This window comes from Bombus vancouverensis, chromosome 12, assembly GCF_051014615.1.
Source record: "Bombus vancouverensis nearcticus chromosome 12, iyBomVanc1_principal, whole genome shotgun sequence".
Classification (NCBI taxonomy): domain Eukaryota; kingdom Metazoa; phylum Arthropoda; class Insecta; order Hymenoptera; family Apidae; genus Bombus; species Bombus vancouverensis.
In genome coordinates, this window is record NC_134922.1 from 13,489,161 (window position 1) to 13,507,364 (window position 18,204).

General features: G+C 48.9%; 1 protein-coding gene across 8 annotated transcripts in view; it reads left to right on the forward strand.

The window, feature by feature from the left end:
- The window catches only part of dati (zinc finger protein datilografo), a 59,311-nt gene extending 42,393 nt beyond the window's left edge, over nucleotides 1-16,918 (forward strand). For 2 of the 8 annotated variants that reach the window (XM_076623520.1, XM_076623514.1), the window contains exons 4-13: nucleotides 1,906-2,090; nucleotides 6,140-6,169; nucleotides 11,662-11,821; nucleotides 14,140-14,307; nucleotides 14,505-14,627; nucleotides 14,784-14,921; nucleotides 15,357-15,554; nucleotides 15,988-16,208; nucleotides 16,383-16,536; nucleotides 16,763-16,918. In XM_076623520.1, the coding sequence (XP_076479635.1) occupies nucleotides 1,906-2,090; nucleotides 6,140-6,169; nucleotides 11,662-11,821; nucleotides 14,140-14,307; nucleotides 14,505-14,627; nucleotides 14,784-14,921; nucleotides 15,357-15,554; nucleotides 15,988-16,208; nucleotides 16,383-16,536; nucleotides 16,763-16,884 (1,499 nt within the window). In that variant the 3' untranslated portion in view covers nucleotides 16,885-16,918. Of the gene's footprint in view, nucleotides 1-1,905; nucleotides 2,100-6,139; nucleotides 6,170-11,661; nucleotides 11,822-14,139; nucleotides 14,308-14,504; nucleotides 14,628-14,783; nucleotides 14,922-15,356; nucleotides 15,555-15,987; nucleotides 16,209-16,382; nucleotides 16,537-16,762 lie in introns of all 8 variants that reach the window. The other 6 variants (XM_076623513.1, XM_076623516.1, XM_076623515.1 and 3 more) reach the window with 6 other exon arrangements.
- The last annotated feature ends 1,286 nt before the right edge of the window (nucleotides 16,919-18,204 follow it).

An 18,204-nucleotide genomic window follows, 5' to 3' on the forward strand; every position in this document is an offset into this window, starting at 1 on the left:
CGCCGATAAAAGCAGAACCTTACATTGATGTATTCATCGTGCAACGGCGCGTAATAAATAAATTTTACGCTGCTTCCCCTCTATCGTTTTGTCGCATTAATTTGCCATGTACGGCATAAGGAAAATATTACGACTACCGTAGAAACTTTGCGCGACGGATGACAAGTTCATCGAGAGATCGTGTTTTGTTTCTCGCGCTATCTTCGCCGTTCGACGATACGATAAAGCGACAAAGAATTCGGAATGGATAACTGAGAAAATAATTGTCTGCCTGTCCGCAACCGTCTCTGCTATTAGCTACAAACAAATATGCCTCTAAAGGTTTCTTTCGTTTCTTCGTACGATCTCTACGATAAAATATCCAGAGTATAATTCTCGTCCCAATATTTGGTAGGTGAAACAAATTTTTTAACAGCGCTCGTAAAGTAGACCCGAATTTGCATATATATTCACAGTCCCGTGATGATATTCCGGATATCAAATTTATATTCCCGTTATTCGAGGAGAATCGAATCTTTCCCTTATTAAAGGACCTACGCCGCGACCCTCTCTTTAAGAATTGCTCCCTCTCTCTCTCTCTCTCTTCTCTCTCTCTCTCTGCACAATTTCGATATTGCCGCTATATATCTGTAAATATCAAGTAAGTGTATCACGGCGTATTCGTTCTGAAGAATTTGATCTACTTCAAGTTGCAAGGGTAATGCCAGCGAGATAGCGCAGCCAGAGATATTAAAAAAGAAACGTGGACGATGTTATCGAGTTATTTTTATTAAAACTTCGATCGAACTGAATAAAAGATGAATCTGGTCTAACGAGGAAGTAACAAGTGTAGCGAGAGTGGGAGAGGAAACAAGAAGGAGGAAAAAGGACGAGTGCCTGGGGTAAAAAGGATCGGGGAAGAATGTCGATATTAATAAAAGTTAAATTGAGCCAATCGCTTGTGGGAATTAGAATAGAGCAACGGGCGAGCATCGGGCTAGCAACGAACCAGAGAGCGTAATAAAAATTGCACCGTTCCTTCGACGCCAATCGATGGAATAGCTTGAGAGCTCCGACTGATGTTTTCCCGCTAACATCGCCGGTTTAATATTAATCGGCTTTTAAAATAATTAGGAAAGAATCTGCATAAATGCTTGACGCGTAAGTTAGGTCGGATAGCGAGAATTAACTCCTACAAATTGCCGTGATCCCTCTGCTCGTTAATACGAATCTGTTGCGTACCACGTCGATTAAAAATTCTCGAAACCAATGGTTCGATCGGCGAACCGGGATTCGAAGCGAACCAGGATTCGGGGCGAATCACCACTCTGTCGCGCGATTATACACGCCAACAGAGTGGAGGAGAAAGAAAAAAAAAAAAGCCGACAAACAGATACGCTTTCATTGTTTTAAATCAGGGTGCTGGTTACGGGCTGTTAAAACAGCGACTCTAATGGTCGTTTTAAAACGAGTGGCATTTTTTACGCTCATCCCTAAATCTGGCCGCTGATACCTGTTGCACGTCCCCGGAAAAAAGTAATTCGACCGGCGACCTACGTTGTCTCGTACCGTGTTCTCGTATCTCATACGCGTTTCACGATTAATCACCCATTCGAGAATCGTTACGCTTTCACGGATAGCGTTGCGATTATCGATTGCCGATCGATTTGCTTCTATCGATGCGATCGTGTCCGATTTTCTTTTCTTCGTTTTTCTCTCTCTCTCTCTCTCTTTTCCTCTTTCTTTAACCCGTCGACGAAATTGAAACCTCGCGTCGTACTACGGTACGCCATCATAGTCGCGACTCCGCCACCGACGCACGGCCGATTATCGTTATCGTTATCGTTATCGTTATCGTTATCGTTTTATCGATAGATGTTGTCCGTGCGCCGATTCACGGTACGAAATAAACTTTTCTTGTTGCAGGTGAACGTCCGTACAAGTGCCATCTACCGGATTGCGGGCGGGCATTCATTCAATTATCGAATTTGCAGCAACACCTTCGAAATCACGACGCTCAGGTGGAACGGGCGAAGAACCGGCCGTTCCATTGCAACATCTGCGGCAAAGGCTTCGCCACAGAATCCAGCCTTCGTACCCACACGTCGAAGGTCAGTCATGTATGTACCAAATCCGACGTCCAACAACAACAGGCATTTTGGCTACTTAACGCGGTGCTCGCACACGATAATAATCGAACCATGGTCGGAAAGATCCGGAGAACCGAGTCTAGAAAGTCAATCAGACGGTTGTACACGTGCGATATGTAACTCGTACATTACCTATATGCATTATCATAACGTAACTCGCCAAACTCCGCTGGACGCTCTTCTGTCGGCCGACAAACGCTATTACGCATAGTTTTTTCCTTAACCGTGTTACGGAACACGTTTCTCTGTATGCACACATGGTGGCGGGTCACGCTTCTGTCCGAACCATTTCTCTCAGCGGATTCAGTCTTATCTACCATAGGCTCCATCCTGCTCTTTTCTTCGTTACGATCATGTATACGTACGCAACTTTGTTAAACGTCACAGACCAAACGATCTGCTGCGCGAAAGCCGGCATATCGTTTAATCGGTTTTCCACGTTCGCGGGGCCAGACACTCGATGTACGGTAAAACGCGTGTTGATCGCGCTTTAAAACGCGGTAACGTAGCAGTTTCGAGCCACCGCGACGAGATCGATGTTTCGTTTTATCTCCGTAGGATCGTGAGACAAGGGACACCGCTCTCGCGTTAAACCGTGCCAAAGAGTTTCGCTCCCGGTTCGCAAGTGCCACGTAACTCTACGACGCGACAGTCCCCGCGCGTGCTGCTGCTGCTGCTGTCGCAACGATAGACAAAGATCCTAACAGTAGCTTAGATCATTCCGCTGGGTTTCTTCGTAACGCTTGGGACTGCTTTGGTTGTGGGTTTTCTGTTCCTTTGTTTTTCTTTTTTTTTTTTTTTTTTTTTTTCTTCACCGACGAGCCGCTTCGAATTTTGAACGGCAGTTCGCAGGGCGATACAGGCCAACCTTCGTTCGACACACGCCTTCATTCTGTCGCCCATTATCGATCGCTAACCGTCCCTGCAATATCGTCACTGCGATCTTCGTCCAACGACGGCCGGTAGCACGCCACGACTCGACGAGAAAGAAAAAAACCATCCAAGAAGAAGCAAGCATCGAGACACGTTCGTTTCGTACGAACTCAACGAGCCAGCGTGACTCGAGAAATCGTCGTTTAAGGAGCAACGGGACACGACCAACGATCGGTGCTCGTTGACGCGTCAGTCCCGTTTGGAGAACAAAACCGCGAATGCCGGGGGAAGCAACGTGCATTACAGATCGGACGTAGACAGGGAAATAGAGAGAGAGAGAGAGAGAGAGAGAAAGAGAAAAAAATCGAATCATCTGGAAGGAAGATCGCGTCCCCGACGCTTAATCGAATTCACCCCTGGCAGTGAATCGCGGCACGTAGCGATTACCAGAGGAATCTTGTACCGTGGGGTGGTTTTTTGCCCGGTTCGCTCGGCCAACTGAATTTCTCAACCCTTTCGCCGCGCCAGGCACATGTCTTGACGAAAAAACGTGGGAAGGCATCTGTCGAGCCGTCCGTGACTCGGTCTTTTCTCTTGTTTCTCTTTGCTTGTCTTCTCGCGCTTCTCGCGCTTCTTTCGCCACAGTGAAGAACCAATCGGGTTCTTTTTACCCTGTCCAATTAGACCAAGCCTGTTGCGTAACCAGTCGTAAACTGACAATCTCCTTGCAAGCTCGTAAGGTCTAAAAGAAGAAGAAGCGGTAAACTCCAACGGATTATACGCTCCATTGATACTGTACGATCGACGTGCGAACGACGCTCTAGCGAGTACCGACGGAATCGTCGAGTCTGCCCTTACGCGCGTCGCCCTTCATAGCGTCGAGTCTGATTGATTTGGCCCGCGCTTGTCCATCGGCACGCGCGGCAGCAACGCGACAGCTTCCTCTTTGAAGGAAGGAAGGAAGGAAGTAAGGAAGGAAGGAAGGAAGGAAGGAAGGAAGGAAGGAAGGAACCAAGACGCGTTTTTCTATCCAGAACCTTTTTAACGCCTGTTTCGTAAAACGGCGAAGAATCAGGTGCTTCCAAGAGAGCCACGCGATCGTAATCCGAGTTACACGCCGCTTCCTGGGCAATAAATATCCTTCTTTTAACACGCTCCGCTCGTCAAGATCCTTTTAATTGAAAGCTAATCCTCGGCTAAAGCGTTCGGCTTCTTCCCCCCCCCCCGTTCCGTGACCCGATAAATCTCCACGAGAACCGTCCCAGGGATTCGACTTTCCACCTACGAGGGCGGTGGTACACGCGCAACTCGTGTTCGTCGTCGCCGACAGTCACCGACAAACGCGTTTAATAAAATAACGAGAGATACAGCGGTTCGCGAGTCGGTGCGAGGGGATGAAAACGGCTCGAGTTAAAAGTAGCCCGCGTTCAGCGCGCGTCTTTGTAGCGCCCGAGTCCCGGTTCAAAAGAAACCGAGATGAGGAAGAGGACGACCGACTAGTGGAAGAAGTAGGAGGACGAGAAGAAGCAGCAGAAAAAGAAGGAAAAGAAGAAGAAGAAGAAGAAGGAGGAGGAGGAGGAGGAGGAGGAGGAGGAGGAGGAGGGGAGAGGAGGAAGAAGCACGAACACGAAACACGAGCAGGAACACGGAGAGGAAATCTTGCGAGAGAGTGCGGAGAAGTAATTAAAAGCCGCCAGCGCGACAGAAACAGAGTTCGTCCGCCTGGTGAAAATAAAACGAAACGAAACGAAACGAAACAAATGGAGAGAGAGCTCGAGCCCATCTTGCGCGGCTAATCGAATTTTCGCCAGGGCAGATTTCTTGAAATTGTTTTCGCTATTCCAGGCTATCTAGTCCCATCCCTTCGTCAACTACCCTGATAGCTAATGGATCGTTGTCTAAAACGGTAAGAAGAAAAAAGGAGAAAGAAGAAGCGAAAGTGGAAGAGAGCGAGAGAAAGGGGAAACGAAAGAGTTACACTCTGGGTCGAGGCCTGGCGTGTCGACGAAACATTATCCCGGCCGAGAAAGACAATACACTCCGAGTACGATATTATAATAGGCCGGAGCGTAAATGTATTATACGGAACGATCGGTAGCCAGCCGTAGAAACTTAGATTTCCTCCCTCTGCGCCTCCTTCGTGCGTCTTATGAACTGTGTTATCCCTTTCTTTGTTTCGAGCCAGCCGAGCAACGGGCCGACGTTTCTTCCAATTCACGCGAGCTTTACGCGTTCGCAGACATCCAGTTAGACGACGACCATTCGACGCAGGGACACAGACTTGTCCGATCGCGCGAATCAATCGCGAACGGATCGTCCGCCCGTCTCGTTTTGCCTTTTCGGTCGAGCGCCTCTTTTCTTTTTCAACGCGACGACAGAGAAAAAGTATATAGACGCGACGAAATGTCAAAGCACTGCGAACTCGCCCGTGTCTGTGGTTTCTTCGCTGCTTCTCCGTCACGTCTTACCCACTTTTGCGTGGCACAGAGCCTTCGTATTTATCCGTAGTTTAGCGGTACAAGGGGTTGAATGTCGTGCAACACGATACAACCCTTTCTGCTGGCGTACTTTCTCGTACCTTCGACCTTCTTCCGACTCACCTCCGGGCTCTTCCCATCGAGCCCCTCTCTACCCTACCCTCTTCTTAATTGCCCAAGCGCGCAGCTCGGTAAAAACTCGTTAGCCATTAGATTTATTTTTCCTCTCGCCACGGGGATTCGTTATTCCGTGTTTCAAAAACCGTGCCGCGCCGCGTCCGTTACGCTGCTTCTTTAACTTTGCTTTCCCTATCTTTTATACACATTTCTTTTCCTCGCTCTTTCTTTTCTTATATTTTTCCTTGTTTTTTCTTCTTCTTTTTCTTCTCTTTCTCTTCTTTCGATCAAGAAATTGACCGCGACTCGACGATCGAAATTTCACCGTCGAAACAGCCGTCGGAACAGCCGGCAGAACATTGCAACGCGCGCGTAAAAGCACCGTCGAATTGCGAACGAAACGCTTGTTTATATTCTTTGTGTCAAGCAAGGGACGTTGGAATGTGGGCATTCTGAAAAATGCAACTGAATCTAAACGATATTTAATTGTCTCGAATTAATGTAAATTGATCTTCATTTCATGCTGGTCTCTCTTTGTCGCAGTGTTCCAAGTACCCATGGCAACGATTAAAGGTAAAATGATCGGGTCAAAATACGGGAGAGCCCATGGGAATTCCTTTCGGGTGTAATTCCGATATGCTTGCAAAATTTCACGTTTCATTTGCCCATCGACAGTAACGAGGAAACCGCGGCTCGCTCTCTTTCGATCGATTTTCACCCCTAAACTCGATGAAACTCCGAGGAAATTCGATATACGTTCTCCACGTGTCTAGTATCTGGCGTTCGTTAATCGATCACGTCCTCTGCATCCTCCGTGATAATTGGCTACATTAGGAGCCTCGATACGCACGATCTAACGATTCCGATGTTTCTCCATCTTATCATCGATATCAACAGAAACGTTCACGCTCGCGTTGTTCGTGGCGCCCTGTGTGCTCGATACCTCGCCAAGTACGGTCTAAGAGTCGTCCTTCGATCCAAGCCTGCCAATCGCCTGGGAAACAGGATGCACGCAATCTCTACTTCTTACACACATGCTCCTATACACGCGTTTTCTGATCAAACGATTCGCCCATCGCTGCGGGTAACACCCCGATCGACTACCCCCGCCTGTTGTCAGCCACGCGCCTCCAAACGTTAACTTCCCTGCCCGGTGCGACATCGTTGCCTGGCGAGTCTCCAGAAGGACCTCGTCGTTCTTTGCTTCTTTTACGGCGTTAAAATAGAAAAGTGGGACGCGTGCCTTTCGTGGCGGAGCGTCTCGTAAACCGGGCCATTCGGTCCGAAACTTCTTTTTCCGAGCAGTTTCGACGTATTTGTTTTTCGCGGCATCGTTTTCTCGCGGCATCGTTTTCTCGCGGCATCGTTTTCTCGCGCCACCGAGAGAACACCGAGAGAACACCGATGGCCCCAACCATCTACCTCGAATCAACGAGATCTCCACTCGTCTATTCCGACCATTTTTTTTTTCCTTCCCCCGGTCTCGGATCCCCCTCGATATTAATTTTTTTGCACAGTCTCCGCCTCAGCGGGCCCCCTTTTTCTCCTCTCTCTCGTCTCTGTACCGTACACACAACACTCCATCGCCGACCGAAACCTAATGAAATCATTCCCGCTCCGATTCGGCTGGGGTGGGATTTCTGCCCATTGTGCAACACCCCTCACTTTTTTACGCTCTCCTAGTAACGAAAACGTTAGAGGGTCGCGTCGAAACTGCTATTGGTACAACACGGGGGGGAGCGGGGGGGAGCGGGGGGAAGCTGCATCCTCGACCCTTCGCCGGTAGTTGCGTTTTTCTCTTTCTTCTCTTTTCTTTTTCTTTTTTTTTTTTCCTCTCTCTCGAACCCCGCTCGCCTTTCCTCCTTTTGCTCTTCGGGGGTGATCGGACACTCATAACCCGTGGATTACCAGCGCGTGATACGCCAAAAAACGCGTCGGCCTGCAGCAATATGCGATAGGTGGCACAAAAGAGGAAATAGACCACTGGAGAGAGAGAGAGAGAGAGAGAGAGAGAGAGAGAGAGAGACAGACAGAGAGAATGAGAGAGGGAGAATGGGAATGAAATCAAACAGTTCTTAAATGAAAGAGATCACGCGTGTCCCATCGCGGATTATTTCATATCGCGTCATGCTCTTTCAATCGTGTACCTTTCCTCGTGCCAACGAAACGAGACTTTCTTTCGACCACGTGATTCTCGTATTTTCGAGGGAAGAATCGGAAAAGCGGAAGAAGGGAAAAAGAGAAGCGGAGCAGAAAGAGAAGAGAGAGAAGAGAGGAAGAGAAATTATAGAGAGAGGAGGGAATATACGATAACTTCTGACGCTTGCGAAACAAACCGTTTCCAAGTATCAGACCGAAGGAACCGACACTGAAAGAGCAAGACGACGACCGGTCAACGAATATCTTTTACAGACTTGGTTCGTTGGTGTAACCGAGTATCGTACGAAGGTTGTCTGTCGGCGAGGCTCGCGGCCTCGTTGCGGCTGAAAAAGCCAAGGAAAGGAGACGGCTGGGAAAAAAAAGAGAAATGACGCGAAAAGAATTGCGCGCCTCGTGAATGACCTTCGGATTTTATCACTTTAGTCCGAGGAGACAGAGGGACCCGCCGCGCGTCGCTTGTTTCGCTTCGATCTTTGCGAAACTTTTATCGAGATGCGAAATACCGAGACGATATCGTCGGTAGAGGCAGGAGAGAAAAACGGGCAACGAACAAAGGACAACGCGTGAAACAAGAGGAGCGACGTGCCGACTATCGAACGGATACGATAGAACGCGACGGATCGTCATTCTCGCGCTGATTTTCTTCCAGCCGATCAAAGATGGTCCCTTTTCTGTGAACACAAAATGGCTCCATCGAGCCTAGCGTCACGCATCGCTACGCGTGTGCTCACACCCACTTCCTTTTTACGCCACTCCCTGACCAGAGCTTGGCTTTAAACGCACCAAAGAGTTTGACCAGACGAATAACTCTATCTAAATAGCTAGGCTAGAAACGGAGACGACAAAGATGCGATTTGAACAGCATCGTCGTTGCAAGAGAAGAAGAAGGAGGAGAAGCAGGGGAAGAAGAAGAAGAAGAAGAAGAAGAAGAAGAAGAAGAAGATGAAGGAGAAGAAAAAGAGGGAGAAGAAGAAGAAAAGAAACGAAATGTAACGAGGCTGCCCTGTCTATCGGAAACGAAAGTAAAGCGACAAAACCAAGCTTCCGATACAGTCGAGATTATCGACAGCAACGCGACATTCGATCTCGCGATAATCGATTCAAACGCATCGAGCCTGTTCGAGGGACCAGGAAACGTGGAATTGGGAATAGGTGTGCTGAGCTCGCGGCCAGCAACCGCGTACAGCCGAGCAGAGATGAATCTGGTCACGGCGAATCATAAAGTCCCTTGGGGATTCGCCCACGCTGCACCACTCTCCTGCTGTACCAGCGTGCAAAGAGAAAGGAGAAAAGAGAAGATCGACGCGGAGAAAGAGAGGAAGGACAAAGACAGAGAGCGCAAGGAAAAGGAACGAAGAGAAAGAGAGCGGGTAGCAGAAGGAGAGTCGAGGTATTCGCGGTGCAAAAAGCGAGGATGCAGGCAAAAAAGGAAGAGCGCAACGAAGAAACCGGTTTTTTCCAGTTGGGCCAGGTCGGGGCGTCGAACCTACGGACCGCAGCCTCCCTCCGAGAATAACTTGCATGCAGAGGCAGCGGGCAGAGGCAACGGGCAGAGGCAGCGGGCAGAGGCAGCGGGCAGCGTCGGCGACGTCGACGTACAGCATCTTCTTCGCGGTGTATCGGTTCAACCGGCTCGAGAATGCCCTAGGTCCGGGAAGAAAGAAGGACGCCGGGGCTTTGGCCCGTCAAAAACAACCGGGAGGCGTGCCTTGGAAAGAATATCGCCTATCGTCAAAGAAGAACACGACGATTGCAAGCGAGCGTGGGTGTTTCTCCACGAGTAAAAAGAAGAGGCGGTTTACTGGGCAGGAAGAGGAGGGCAAGGATCCTCTAAACTTTGGGTTCATTGACGCCGCAGCACGTCCACCAACCTTCCTTGTCGCGATATTTTTCTCCCGTTTTGTTTCACTGGCTGTTCCCCGGCCGCCGATTGGCCCGGAGGTCAAGCAAGCCTTCGCGAACCAGGTGTAAATATCTCGACCAATTAAGGTCTCTATATCGTTTGTCTCGAACGAAACGGTAGATCGGCCGGATTTAGACAAGATTTCAAGCAATAGTACAAAATCAGCGTATATCGGCGACAAGAAGTATCAACAAAGTAGGTACAAAGAGGCTAGGAAACGTGGAGACGACTGGTAGGCGAAATAATATTCGCGGAAAACTAGCGATACGAGGAAAGACTCGGAAGGGGAGAGGTAGTGGTAAGAAAAAGGCTGAACGTAGGTCAACGACGCCTGGTGTTATTTTAAACTGGTGGCCCTGCCCGAGATTCGGGGCTCCTCTCCGTTGGGTCGACGGTCTCAACTCGGTCGCGGTTGTCCCAGGTCCGGCAGAAAAAGAAAGTCACGGGTTCGGGTCGGTTCGGTTCGGTTCCGTGGAGACAGGCAGGGAGAGGGGGAAGGAAAGAATGAAAGAACGAAAGAACGAAAGAACGATAGAACGAAAGAACGAAAGAACGAAAGAAAGGGAGAAGGACGACTCGCCGCGATGAAAAAGGAGAAGAGAAGGAAGGAGAAGATGAAAAAAGGAGGATGCGTTGTGTGCATCAAAGTGGAGAGGGGGAGGGAGGCGGCAGCGGCGGCGGCGGCGGCGGCGGCTGCGGCGGGGAGAGGATTGGCAGGAAGAAAGGAACGAGCCGAGTAAAGACCCCAAAACTTTCGGGTCATTGCCGTCTGGTCTCGTTTTAGCCTTTCCTTCCTCCCACCTTCTCCTTCTTCTTTCCTCCCTCTTCGTATTCTTTTTCTCTCCGTTTTAAGCACTCTTTCGAGCAAGGTTGACCGCCATGTTTTTCCTCAGCGCGTGCCCCTACCGCCTCGTGTGCGTAAACCGACCTTCGCGTGTGCGAGAGAGAACACAGAGAGAAATAAGATGAGATGGCAAGAAAAAAAAAAAAAAACAAACGTAGAGAAAGAATGATCAATACCGTACGACCGCGAAATTGTAGCTAACACGAGGTCGCCAATGACGAAGACAGATACTTGCAACGAGGACGTCGAATTTCGTTCATTACTCTCTTCATATTATCCGTTTAAAGGATGGCCTTTGTCAGCCGTCGTCGATTGTAATCCTCGATCATATCGGATGCAAAGAAACGCGTTGCAACAATTACCAATCGACGATCAAACCGATAACAGCGACAAAGGCCATCGCAATTGTGTCGTAGTGTCGTAGCTAGTCATTTGATCTATGCTTTGCATACCCGTTCAACTGTGAGGTCGTGCGAGATCGATCGGAGATCCATCATCTACCAAAGTTGTGGCTTCTTTCTTTTTCTCTTTTTTCGTTTCTCTTTTTTCTCCTTTCGTTTCTTCTTCTCTTAAATATTCACCTTGTTTTTTGTAGAATCAGCTCAGCTCTCGATCACGTTCATTCGTTCCGATCGTTCTCCGGACCTCACGCTTCTATAAATTCGTCTGTCTGGGCTTTGCTTTCTCCGTCCCATGTTCCGTCCCATGTTGTCCGTCGCCCATCCATGACTCCGTGACATCACACTCCACGATTCCGCGGCAGAAACGCTTAGTTTTTCTGCCGTCGCGACGCAACCACGCAAAGAATCGATCGTCCATCTCGTGACGTCCAACTCCTTGCAGCGATCCTATGTAACGATACAACTGGCGATCCGTCAGCTTCGACACCGATATACCCATCCAAATCCTGTGCAAATCTTTGCCCTAAACGTCCCCTCTGCCAGACACTCGAGGCGAATCCCCTTTTGCAAAAATGTAGTTGGTGGTGGCGGCGGCAAATCGGTATCCCAACTCTCACTGGTCAATCGTTCTGTTCTGTGCGCTGCCTGTCCTGCGCTTCTGGTTCGCGACTCTGTGGTGGTATTCTGTGGGTCGGCTCTCTACCGGTGCGCCGCGTGTGCCTGCTTCCGGTTCCTCTTCTTCCGGCCCCCAAAAAAGGAGCTGCAACAGCGTGTTGTGTTCCAGCAACACGCCGCCCTGATCGGCGGCCCGAACGCAACCAGCTGTCCTGTCTGCCACAAACTCTTCCTCGGTGGCGAAGCTCTCATGGAGCACATGAAGCACACCCACAAGGATCCGAATGCCTCCGGCGTTGCCAGTAAGTATCTACGATAGTCGAGCACCCTCGACCTCGTCCGTTTCACTCTTTCTTTCTCCTTGCTTTTTTTCTCTCTGTCCCTCTGTCACATATACTTATAGGTATCGCACATGGGTAAACACACATCTATTGTTCTATCTATCTGTTTTACGCACTAACGCTACCGATATATCTGTCTGTCGACTAACGCACGATTATTCCGGCGCGATAATCTAGTTTTTCTTGCGCTTCCGTTTCTGGGAGACACCACGGTGGAGAACGACTCGTAGACGATGGGGACGCGCGTACACGAGAGCCGCTTATTCGCGCAATCGGTCCACTCCGTCAAACGAAAACCGTGCGCTCCGTTAGAGAAAATCGACGAAATTGCAAAGACGATTCGATGCATCGGCGCTCACGAGTCGCGGCAGAAATTTGGTCAAACTGGAATTAACCGCGGCAACCATCTACGTTTCCGAGCAGAGTGGCCCGTTAACGGCCATCATATGCACATACGTATATATGTGCTCTGCTCGGAGAATCGCGCATAGAATTGTGCACGAACAAAGTGATAGATCTCTTCCGTTAGATCGAGATTAGGGTTAATCGCAAGAGGTTCTCTACGTTTTCGAGTTCTCTACGATCGGCTCTTCCCCGTGGTCTCCGAGTTTTGCTGGGGATTCCGTCCGTCCGTCCGTCCGTCCGTCCTTTCTAACACACCAGCTAACGAGGGTTTCTCGCGAGAATTCCGCCAAGGAGAAAGAAAGAACGGAGATAGACGTAACGAGGGTGCCCCTTAATTGCGAGTAAGCCTAAAAGAGAGAGAAAGCGAGAGAGGTGGAACGATCGCTCCTCGAGACACGAGGGGTGGTTCGTCCTTAGTATTTAAGTACGTTTCACATTCCCCACCTAAGAACTTGCTTTGGCGCGGGCGATATGCACACATTGTCCTGTCACTTCTTCGTACTGTTTCGCTCAACGGAAAAAGGGGGTGTAGCACTTAGCGCACTCGCCCAACTAATACTTTGCGTACTACTATTCGCTAATATAAAACCGGTGCTTCAAAAGGGTGTCTCGTTCCGACTTTTGTGCGTGTTCTGTTAAGTGTGTGGGCATACGTATAGATAGACGTACAGAGAAGAACGATCGACGTGCGCCAAGTCAATGAGAATCTCTTTACGAAACCGCATGCCGTTTTTTCCAACGCGTCGTGTCTTGTTTCCTCCATCATTTTCTAAGTAACAGATACTACGGAAAAAAGCCAAAGTGCCAGTATCGACCTGGTGTCTTTTCTCATAGTGATAACAGAGATACGTACACGACGTAAATAACCCATCTTTCGTCTGAAATGCAACGCTATAGAAAAATAAACGTAACAGATATAGAATTTTCTACTACGGTCCGTACGGACGACACCAATACCGATACATACATATATATATATATATATATATACGAATACATGTGTGTGTATATATATATAGATCTCTCTCTACCGAAAAGAAACCGAGAAAAGATGACAGTGATATAGAAATATATAACGTATTAATATATAAACGGAGAAACGGAGGAAAAGAAACGGACTGAATAGTAAAGAACGAAATTTCCCCCGCAAGGTGAGGAAAAGGGAAAAAGACTGCGAGGGAAAGAGGGAAAGAGGGAGAGATAGATATATAGATAGAGAGAGAGAGAGAGAGAGGGGGAGAGAGATTCGTCGAACTTTTCTTTGTGCGTCTATAAGCGTGCAAGCGCGCGTACGTGCGTGTGTATCTTGGTTTTTGGGCCGACGACCTCGCTCGTGAAAGGGAGCCAGCAACGGCAGAAGCAGCGCGCGGTGCGTCCGAGGTCAGTGCTCTCCTGATCCTCGGCTATCCGTGTCTGCAAGGATTCTCCCTTCGCCTTCGAGGTCGACTGGAATGTCGACGTACGTACGCGCGTATGTACACGCGAATGCGTGAGAAATAAGGTGGTGGAGGAGGAGAAGGAGGATGATGATGATGATGATGATGAAGATGATGGTGATGATAATGATGATGATGATGATGATGATGATGATGATAATGAAAGAAAAAAAAGAACGAAGAAGGATGATAATAAGGATGGTGGTGATATGACGATGGTGATGATGATGATGATGATGATGATGATGATGATGATGATGATGGTGATGATGATGATAATGATGATGATGGTGATGATTATGATGATGATGATGATGATGGAGGAGGTGGCTTTCGTTCCTTGGGAAGCTTTATCCTGCTTAGCATTGACCTTGAAATTGTGTCGCCCTATTGTTCCCTCCGCTGACTGCACAACCTCCGTTGCCGGGGTTTACCTAGCGAAGCGACGGACCGCCAACCACCCGTGTCCAGTGTGCGGAAAACACTACGTCAACGAGGGTAGTCTTAGGAAACACTTGGCCTGCCATCCTGAGACCAGTCAACTTAGCACAAGCCTCAGGATGTGGCCGTGCTCGGTGTGCCAAGCCGTCTTCACTCACGAGAGCGGTAAGTATAATCCTTCGTTTTACAGAAATCATGTATCAATCATGCTTATATTACATTTTCCGTTCTTTATCGATTTCGTGTTTGCCGTCTATTATCAGTTTCGTTTCAATGGCATTATCGAACGTTCGTTTAATCGGTATCTAAGCCTTGTCCAACTAACCGAGACTCTATCGAGACCGATTTACTTTGCTGTTAAGGTTTGTTGAGTCACATGGAGCACATGAGGATGGACCCCAAGCATCAGTTTGCGGCGCAATACGTTTTAAGTCGCGCCGCCGCCGAGAGGCGGGAGAGAGAAATCCTTGCGTCTTCGAGTCTAGGTATGAGGTGTTATCGTAATTTCTTGTTTAGCGCGGAAACGATGCGAAAACGATGCGAAAACGATGCGAGAACGATGCAGAAACGATAGGAAAACGATGCGACAACGATCTGAGAACGACAACCATCGTAACCACATGTACGATTCTCGTGTACAGGTGCGGGATTGGGTGTTTTGGGAAGCCAAACAGGCGGACCACAAAATTTGCAACAACCGCCGATGTGCCCTTCGCCGTCGGCTCATTCGGACAGCAGCAGTGGAAACGGAAGATTGTCGTCGGCCGGTAGTGAACCTGGTACGCTCCCCGATCTTGTTCCTCGTCTTCTTGCAAATGGTCGTCTGGAATAATCGTTAGAGTGTCGTGAATATCTTAGAGTAGACAATCTTAACACCGAACCGCAACAACCTTTTCGCATACACGTTTGTCGAAATATGTATCATTATACGCTCTAAGTAACAATCGCCGAGCTTCGAAATACCACAGCGAGAGTTGTGTATTGTAGTAAACATTATTACGCTTTATCTGGGTAAAATAAATCATCTACGAATTCTTGTGTGAGTAATTTCGTCGTACGAACGCTCAAGCTCACTCCGTTTTATAATCTCGTCTCTCTTTATACGTACATGTGTATCGAATATAATAACAACTCGATTAGATCATAGTTTTGTGTAGCGCGACTTCACACCCACCATCCTGCAAATCCACCGCCAAGCGTACTAACGAGAGCAGACTTTTGCGCAGGTACCGGTCTGCTCAACAACAACAACAATAACAACAACAACAATATGGCGTCGCCGGGGCCGAGTGGCAACAAGCTGAGCGAGATGCTACGTGCTGGAAGTCAACCAGGCTCCGCGCAACAATACCACGACGAGATGCAGTCGCAACAACAACGTATGGCAGTGATGGCCGCCGCTGTGTCAGCGGGTAAGGATCGCCGTTCCGCGATCTACTCGTATTCCGGATCGATTGATCGATCGACCGGATCGGTCCAAAGAATCGTCGCGATAGAAACGCTTGTGTCGGCTCGACGCCAAGGCCGTCGATACCGCTCTCTTATCGAGACCCGACGACTCACGACGCTCCATCTGAAACATACATACGCTTCTCGTTCGTTCTACACAACCGTTGCCGATAAACTTTGATTTATAATTATATTTTTCCCTTTTTACGTTACTCTTTGCTTATCTACGACGCATAGCGTGCACTCTCCGTCTTCAAACGGCTATCGATCGCCGACAATTGACCGATTTAGAGCCAGATGGCACGCAAACGAGATTATTAAAACTCGCGTCGAGCGAATCGATCGCCGTAGCCATGTTCGATGCGCTCCGAGATGACTTTCATTCACGATCCACAGGTTTACAAAATTCAGTGTCGCCGAATCTGTCGCCGGTGGACATGGCGTCCCTGGCGGCGGCAATGAGGATGGGAAACAACGGTGACATGAGCGGTGGTGCGCAAGGATCAACGGGACCGCAACAACAGGGAGTTCAAGCAACCGGACCAGAACAGACTCTGAGAATGCACCAGGCGGAAGCCTTACTGCGTTCTCAAGCCGAAGCCGCGCTCAGGCTGGCTGTAAGTACACGCCTTCTTCCTCCCGATTTCGTCCAATCTTTTTCCTCTTTTTCTTCTTCTACTTCTTCTTTTTCGTCGTCGTCGTCGTCGTCGTCTTCGTCGTCGTCGTCGTCGTCGTCGTCGTCGTCGTCGATCAAATTAAATGGATATACGTTCCTCGTGCTACGATATTAGGTGTCGCAAGCGGCAGCGGCGGCAGCCAGTTCCGCGGTTGGCGGTGACGTGAGGCATCACTTGGGACAGCATAACGGAGGCAGCACCTCTGGCATGCCTGGACATCACACGAACCAGCAGATGTCTCAACAAGATACCTTACCGCCTGACCTCGGTGAGTCAACCTTTATGCATCGCGATCAAGACGATCGAAGAAATACAACGTGCGCGGAGATTACGCCGCCTTCTATCCGTTGAATATCGTGACGAGTGCCATATTCTGTCTGTTACGTGCGCTCTTACACCGTTAAATTCCCTATAAACGCTTAATTAGTCTCTCTGCAACTCCAGCATGATAACACGTAATGCAAACAACGTAACACCGTCAACATTTTTCGCAGGGGAAGCGCTGCGGTTACAAGAACAGCGATTAGAACAAGCCCTGAGGCTTCACGGTGATCCTCGAGCCCTAAGTTTCACTCTCCAGCACGTCGTCAATCAACAGAACAATCAGCAACCATGAAAATTCAGTTACTACTGAGACGAATGGACCCCTTGGACGTCGGATCAGACGGGCCTGCAGCAAGTTGAGAGACTCAATCAGCAACCTCTTCAAGGCGCTGAACGTTCAATAACTCTCAACGAGCAACAACAACAAGGTTCGTCTGGCATCGGTCTTCAGCAGCAACAACAACTTCAGCAGCAGCAGCAACAGCAACATCAGCAGCAGCAGCAGCAGCAGCATCACCACCACCAGCAGCAGCAGCAGCAGCAGCAGCAGCATCATCACCACCACCAATCGCAGCAACAGCAACACCAACAACAACAACAACAGCAGCAGCAGCATCCTGAAGATCGTGGTATCAAGAGGAAGGCCGACGATATGATCGGTAACTCTGACAACGTGTAAAGAGAACGACGTACACGGACGATGAACAGTGCGAACCGTTTATCGTCTTCTACGTCGATTCTAACACATAGAAGGCGTCCAAGTGAGGTCATCCGCGAAATTACTCCTGTCTCAGCAGTAGAAACGAATTATTCCAGTAAATTAACTAATTATCAAGAGTCTGAAAAAGAACGATTGTTTTTCAGATTCTCGAGAAAATATCCTATTTTCACTGGGTTAACGCGCGACGATTCCAAGAGATCGTCGTGGTCGAGCCAATCGTGAAACTCTTCTCTTCGAGAGAACGAAGAAGGAGGGCAGGATATAACGGTCATACGTATCTAGAAATCCGTTGGACGGTGCGTGACGAGAACAGCGGTGGCAATGATCTTCTAGCGGCACGCGAAATTCTTCGCGTGGATCACGTTGTTCCTACTCGAGTCCTGGATCTGGAGTTCCTAGAACGACGACGCTCGCCGAACGAGAGGGCCGTCGCTCGTCGGAGGACGGCTCGCCGGTTTTCTCTTTCGAGCGATATTGCTTGTTTCGTTGAGTCGCTCTGTCAGAATTCTCAGGACGCATTGTTACAACCGCTGTTCCACATCGCCCCTGAAACGTGCCATAATATATCGAAACGAAACTGCTAACCAACGCGCGCCTTGTCGTCCCTCGAGTCGAGTCGAGATGACTTCAGGTTGCGTACAGTACTATGGTTTTTTTTAGTACAAGAGCCAAACGTAGACTCGGGCAAGCTGGATAGGTGAGACAAGCAAAATCGTCCTCGTTCCAGCGGCCGGTCTAGGCTCAACAAACTAAACTATATATATACATATATACATACCTAGAAACCAGTTTAAGGTACCCTTAATCTTAGCTCCCGTAACGTTTAAGCGAGAAACAACGCGTCTTGATATGTGCGTAAACGCGGCCAGGTGGATCAGCTAATCCTCGTAC